This window comes from Hylobates moloch, unplaced genomic scaffold, assembly GCF_009828535.3.
Source record: "Hylobates moloch isolate HMO894 unplaced genomic scaffold, HMol_V3 SCAFFOLD_22, whole genome shotgun sequence".
Classification (NCBI taxonomy): domain Eukaryota; kingdom Metazoa; phylum Chordata; class Mammalia; order Primates; family Hylobatidae; genus Hylobates; species Hylobates moloch.
This window is the reverse complement of record NW_026652297.1, coordinates 14306508-14313647: the sequence shown is the minus strand read 5'-3', so window position 1 is coordinate 14313647 and position 7140 is coordinate 14306508. Positions and strand designations below refer to the sequence as shown.

Genomic DNA, 7140 nt, shown 5'->3' with positions numbered 1-7140 from the left:
CTCTCTGTGCTTCATTTACCTCATCTGTGAAATCCAGATAATAAGCTAGTGCGTGGTAAGTGCAAAAAGCAACACCTGGCACAATGCTTAATAAATGTTGGTTAAATCTTATAATCATTTTCTGTAGGAAGTGGGACGACAAAGTTAAGGGTCTAGGTGGTCAGAGAAGAGCAAGGATTATGTCCCTTTTTTGTGCAGCCAGGCGGGCCCTGTACTTTTTCTCTGCGCAACCCTCCTCGGGCAGCATTGGGTCTCGAACTCTCATGCCTTACTCCCAAGCAGGTTCTGTAGTCCAGCCCCCCGGCTCCCTACAGCCAGCCATTGCTGCGCAAGCGCCGTACCCACACTTTACGCACATGCGTACTCAGATGCGCCGGTAGGGGACGCGCCGGCACAGCAAAAATGGCAGCGGCATTACGGGTGGCGGCGGCCGGCGCAAGGCTCAGCGTTCTGGCGAGCAGTCTCCGCGCCGCGGTCCGCAGCCTTTGCAGCCAGGCCACCTCTGTTAACGAACGCATCGAAAGCAAGCGCCGGACCGCACTGCTGGGAGGCGGCCAACGCCGTATTGACGCGCAGCACAAGCGAGTGAGTCTTGAGGGGCCTAAGTGAGTCCCGCCCCTGGCGTCCGCGACCTATCACAGCGTGCCCGGCTTGCGGCGTCCGAGGCCTCCCTGCCAATCCGCACGGTGCCTGGAGGGGCGGGAGCGAGGGTGTTCACCTTGAAAACCTGTAGCGTCTCTCGTGGAGGCGGGTATAACCAGCAGAAGCACCTGTGTGCTTTTTCCACACCGTTTAACCCTTGGGATTTAGACGGATCTGCCTGGTCTCCAGCCAGCTCACCACTTAACGTAAACTTTTGGGCAACTTATTAAATCTCTGTGGGTCATTTTAATAATAATTCTATTTTCACAAGAGTATTGTTAGACCATAGATAGCAAAACGATAGGCGCTCAGTAAAAACGATGTGCTTATTCTCGTGCCCCATGAAAGAGTTATGGTAGATTCTTTCTCCTTTGTGGAAGCAGGAAAACTGAACTTGGGCATACTCCACTAACATGAAGTGGGGGATGTGCGCGTGCAGGGAACTTGTGGAACTCTTCTGCCCGCAGAATGCCTGGTCAAGCTCTTTAGGGCCTCAGCATGCCTCGCCTTGATGGGTAGCAAAGGCATGTGTCGGAAGCAGGTGGCCTTTCTGGGAGTGCGCAGGCTACTCTCGATGTTTGGCTGGACTGAGCAGCTGAAACACTGCCACCCACCGCCTGAGTTTTGAGGCGAGAATCTAGCTGGCCTTCAGAGATAAGCTGGGTGGCCCATTTTGGAGAGGTGACCCCTGACTTGAAACCAGGCTTGCCCAGTGTATCCGTGACTGGTGGGTGAGTCTGGACCGTTGTGCTGAACAAATTAACCAACGGGAAGGTGCAGAAGTGAAACTCTTACAGGTGAAGAGTATTCAGGCACAACTCACAACCATGAGGGAGGCACTGGGGGAGGGATGGGGTCTTAAAGTGAGGAGATTTGAACAGCTCTATATTTGTCTAATATTGATTCAGATGTCATAGTCATAAATTCGCATTTGACAAGGGTCCGAAGGTGACAGTTCCTTTTGACACTTGAGAGTGAAATGTAAATTTAGTGATGGTTTGTGGTGCTAGGAGTGCTTTCTCTCCCCTAGGGCTACTTCTAGCCTACTCTGTTAGGGCTGAGGGAGATGTTAGATCATCCTCTGGAAAGGCCTGTCAGTGCTCCTGTACACTCTTTCTGTTGGGGCCGATTGCCCAATTCTTCCCTGGAACATCACCCAGCCCTTTCCCAGGTAGATCCTTCTGGGTTTAGATGAAGTCTCCAGAAGCTGTTTTTCTTTTGCCAAAGTTGACTTAGGAGGCAGATTTAATATGAACCCCCTCCTGCACCCCTTTTTATTTTTTGATACGGAGTTTTGCTTTTGTTGCCCAGGCTGGAGTGCCATGGTGCGATCTTGGCTCATTGCAACCTCTGCCTCCCAGGTTCAAGCTATTCTCCTGCCTCAGCCTCCCGAGTAGCTGGGATTACAGGCATCCACCACCATGCCTGGCAACTTTTTTTTTGTATTTTTAGTAGAGACAGGGTTTCACCATGTTGGCCAGGCCGGGCTTGTACGCCTGACCTCAAGTGATTTACCCACCTTGGCGTCCCAAAGTGTTGGGATTACAGGCGAGAGCCACTGCGCCGGCCCTGCACCCCTTTTAAAACAGTTTTTGACCATTTCCTTAGATTTTCCCAGAAGAGGAATTAGTGGGTCAAAGGGTGTAAGTTTATTTTTTTGAGACAGAGTGTCACTGTTGCCCAGGCTAGAGTGCAGCAGCTCACCGCAACTTCCGCTTCCCAGCTTCAAACAATTCTCCTGCCTCAGCCTCTAGAGTATCTGGGGTTACAGGTATGTGTCACCACACCTGGCTAATTTTTAGTAGAGACGGGGGTTTCACCATGTTGGCCAGGCTGGTCTTGAACTCCTGACCTCAGGTGATCCACCCGCCTCTGCCTCCCAGAGTGCTGGGATGACAGAATTTTTTTTTTTTTTTTTTCCTTGAGACAGGGTCTTACTCTGTCACCCAGGCTGGAGGGCAGTGGTGTAATCATGGCTCACTGCATCCTCGACCTTCTGGGCTCCAGCGATCCTTCCACTTCAGCCTCCTACCCAGCTAATTTTTTTTTTCTTTTTGGTAGAGACAGGGTCTCGCTTTGTTGCCCAGGCTGGTCTCAACTCCTGGGCTCAAGCAGTCCTCCCACCTTGGCCTTCCAAAGTGCTGGGATTACAGGTGTGAGCCGCAGTGCCTGGTCAGTATAAATATATTTTAAAAATCTGTATATATGTTGCCAAATTGGTTTCCTAAAAACTTATTCTACTTTACATGACAGTGTATGGGATTGCCTGGTTTTTGTTTGTTTTTTTTTAAACACAACCTCACCAGCTTTGGCTACTTTCCTAAGGGGGAATAGCCAATTTGAGGTATGTGGTTTTTTTTGTTGTTGTTTTTGGGGAAGGGGACAGACGGTAGGCTAGGGTATTTGCTTGGGGCTGAGAGCTTGGGAGCCCAAGCAATGGAGGCTTTTTGTTTGTTTATTTTTGTTTTTTGAGACAGTGTCTCACCCTGTCACCCAGGCTGGAGTGCAGTGTTGCGATCTCGGCTCACTGCAACCCCCACCTCCTGGGTTCAAGCGATTCTCTTGCCTCAGCCTCTCAAGTAGCTGGGACTACAGGTGGGTGCTACCAAGCCTGGCTAATTTTTTTTGTATTTTTAGTAGAGACAGGGTTTCGCCGTTTTAGCCAGGATGGTCTCGATCTCCTGACCTCATGATCCACCTGCCTTGGCCTCCCAAAGTGCTGGGATTACAGGCGTGAGCCACCACGCCTAGCTTTTTTTTTTTTTTTTTTTTAAAGACAGGTTCTCGCTTTGTTGCTCAGGCTGGAGTGTGGTGGAGTGATCACAGCTCACTATAACCTCCGCTTCCCAGGTTCAAGTGATTCTCCTGCCTCAGCCTCTTGAGTAGCTGGGATTACAGGCACGTGCCACCACTCCCAGCTAATTTTTGTATTTTTCGGTAGAGACCAGGTTTTGCCATGTTGCCCAGCTGGTCTCAAATTCCTGGGCTCAGGTGATGCTCGTCTCAATCTCCCAAAGTGCTGGGATTACAGGTGTGAGTCACTGTGCCCAGCCGAGGCTCTTGGTAGATTGAGAGCTCCGACCTCATCTCCTCAAAGAAGCGTTTTTTTTTTTTTTTTTTGAGACGGAGTTTCACTTTGTTGCCCAGGCTGGAGTGCAATGGTGCACAATCTCGGCTCATTGCAAGCTCTGCCTCCTGGGTTCAAGTGATTCTTCTGCCTCAGTCTCCCGAGAGGCTGGGAATAACAGGCGCATGCCACCACACCTGGCTAATTTTACATCTTTTAATAGAGATGGGGTTTCTCCACGTTGGTCAGGCTGGTCTCAATCTCCTGGCCTTGTGATCCACCCACCTTGGCCTCCCAAAGTGCTGGGATTACAGGCGTGAGCCACCGTGCTCGGCCCAAAGAAGCATTTTTAAACTCTTCTCAAGTGAGCTCTTCAGCATTTTGTGTCCCACTCCCCTTCTACTCAGCCACTCCCTGCTATGGGGTCATCTCTGTGTCACAGTGTCACTGTGGGATAGGATAGTAGGAGAAGGAGAAGCCCACAGAGGAGGCAGGAGAAGAACCAGGAAGTAGCATGTCCTTGAGGTGGGAACTGGGAACAGCAGGGACCCTCATGAGGTGAGGTGTGCTTCTGTAGGTCTCCCTAGAAAAAACCTGGTCAGATCCTTCACTAAGCCTGCTTTAGTTTCCACCACCTGCTTCTGCATTCTTTTTATGGCTCCTTAGGTCTCCAGTAAGTATTTGCGGAACTAGTTAATTGTGTTCCAGGGTCAGGTTCTCCTTATCCCCGCTTCTCTCTACCTTTTCCTCGCCCTATTTCCTTATTCATCTTCCACAGTTTGGTGGCTTCTGGCGCACACTCTGTCCTGATTTCCATGTCATCTAAAGTCTACTAATAACACCTATCTGCCTTGGGCAGGTTGGATAGAATGAAAGCACTTGGATTGAGATGAACAGGCAAATCTGCCCTTCAAGCCCTCCCATGAACAGCCCTTGCTTTGCTTACTAAATTGTGATGACATCACTGAGTGATCTTTGTTCCATTGTAGGGAAAGCTAACGGCCAGGGAGAGGATCAGTCTCTTGCTGGACCGTGGCAGCTTTGTTGAGAGCGACATGTTTGTGGAACACAGATGTGCAGATTTTGGAATGGCTGCTGATAAGAATAAGGTATTTGTTCAAATGGTGGTGTGAACACTTTTTAGGTGTGGCTCAGCTGGCCTACCCACTAGAATAAGGCTTTTATCTGAAGTCCTCTGCAGAGGCACTGCAGACATCATGCCCGGCCAATTTTTGTGTTTTTTTTTTTTTTTTTTTTTTTTTGAGACAGAGTCTCACTCTGTCGCCCAGGCTGGAGTGCAGTGGCATGATCTCGGCTCACTGCAAGCTCCGCCTCCCAGGTTCATGCCATTCTCCTGCCTCAGCCTCCCAGGTAGCTGGGACTACAGGCGCCCACCACCATGCCTGGCTAATTTTTTGTATTTTTAGTAGAGACGGGGTTTCACCGTGTTAGGATGGTCTCGATCTCCTGACCTCATGATCCACCCACCTTGGCCTCCCAAAGAAGTTTTGTATTTTTAGTAGAGACGGGCTTTCGCCATGTTGGTCAGGCTGGCCTTGAACTCCTGGCTTCAAGCAATCCACCCACCTCGGCCTCCCAAACTGTTGGGACTACAGGCAGAGCCACCATACCCTGCCTTGTGTTTCTTTATACGTCCTCCTTCATGTAAGCATAGAGAAGTGGTGGCCCTGGGTCTTGATTATTTTGGTTTTAGGAGGGTACATAAGGTCTAAGATGACAGTGCCCTTCACTCCTATTGATGAAGTAGTAGCCCTGTGCTTGCTGTTGTAGAGCTGGGAAAGTGGAGTGGGATTCCTTCATGTTCCTTGTTCATAATGATGTTTTAGGAATCTGGGTTTTTTGTCTTTCATTGAGGCATAGTGGCCAAATTCATTAAAAGAAGTATTTGGATTTTTTAACCTTTATTTTTGCATTTTTCTGGTAGTTTCCTGGAGACAGCGTGGTCACTGGACGAGGCCGAATCAATGGAAGATTGGTTTATGTCTTCAGTCAGGTATTTCATAACTCCAGTAGTCTGAATTTTCTTGGAGGGCAGAGCCAAGAGGAAAATATGTGAAAGAAGCCAATCTTGGGGAATGAAAACTTGCTTGTAGTTTGGGGAAAATGAGGGATTTGCTTTGTTTTTCAGTGCATATTCCAGAATATTGTGTGTTTTTTTCTTAGGAAGAGTCCTTAGTCTGTTTTGCGGGGCATCACAGGGCACTAGCCTTGTACAAAGGTATCCTAGAAACCAGGAATTTATTCCAAGTGAATGAGATTCCTCTTGGCAGGGTTGGGTGTGTGCCTGTAGGGCATCTGTGTCCTGGGCAGTGTATGTGGACTAGAGAGAGTGCAGTGGGTGCAGCCTAGGAAAGGGGACTTGACTCTCAGAACCAGAGTCCCCCTGAGCTTTGGGCTTTCATGAATATGTTCAGAAAACTTTTATCAGGGTGCCTCAAGACAGATACAGTTTGTTCACACACATAGCCAAAGCTATCAGTATGTTATTTTACACGCAAAAGGGAATGAAGGTTGTTAATCAGCTGGCCTTGCGATATGGAGAGTAGCCTGATTTATCCAGGTGGGCCCAGTATAATCACAAGGTCCTTAAAAGTGGAAGAGGAAGGTAGAAGAGGAGCTTAGAAGGATGTGATATGAGAAGGACATGATCTGTAGTACCTGACTTTGAAGATGGGGGAAGGGGACCATCAGCAAAGGAGTGCCCCTGGTCTCTAGGAGCTGGTAAAGGCAAGAAAACACATTTTCCCCTAGAGCCTCCAGAAGGGAGCACAGTCCTGCCAACCTTAATTTTAGGCCAGGCAATCCTGTGTAGCACTTCTAAATTATAGAACTATAAGATAATTTGTGTTGTTTCAAGGCACTGAATTTATATTAATTTGTTACAGCAGTAATAGAAAACTAACACAGAATATGTTGTGTACTATTTTGGATTTGACTTTTTTCTCTCCAGAGGTGGAAATATGTATATAATTTCAAATGCTTAGGTCTTTTTACAGACCTGAAGTTTGGTATTAAAATTGGTTAGGCGTGGTGGCTCATGCCTGTAGTCCCAGTACTTTGGGAGGCTGAGACGGGTGGATCACCTGAGTCAGGAGTTTGAGAGCAGCTGGCCAACATGGCGAAACTCCATCTCTACTAAAAGCACAAAAATTAGCTGGGTGTTGTGGGTGCCTGTAATCCCAGCTACTTGGGAGGCTGAGGCAGGAGAATCGCTTGAACCTGGGAGGTGGAGGTTGCAGTCAGCTGAGTTTGGGCCACTGCATTCGAACCTGGGCGACAGAGTGAGACTCCGTCTCAAAAAAAAAAATAAATAAAATAGTTATACTTGGTTAATTTAAAATCTGTCGTAGTTAGTATGCATTTACCAATTAAATTACCTTTGAAATGTTTTAAAACTTATAAATCAGTCT

General features: G+C 48.2%; 1 protein-coding gene across 3 annotated transcripts in view; it reads left to right on the top strand.

Moving 5' to 3' along the window:
- Positions 1-366: 366 nt before the first annotated feature.
- Positions 367-7140, top strand: part of PCCB (propionyl-CoA carboxylase subunit beta) — an 80236-nt gene continuing 73462 nt past the window's right edge. Inside the window, exons 1-3 of one of the 3 annotated variants that reach the window (XM_032143862.2) lie at positions 367-585; positions 4699-4818; positions 5655-5723. In XM_032143862.2, coding sequence (XP_031999753.1) covers positions 403-585; positions 4699-4818; positions 5655-5723 — 372 coding nt within the window. In that variant the 5' untranslated portion in view covers positions 367-402. The remainder of the gene's footprint in view (positions 586-4698; positions 4819-5654; positions 5724-7140) is intronic. The other 2 variants (XM_032143863.2, XM_032143866.2) reach the window with 2 other exon arrangements.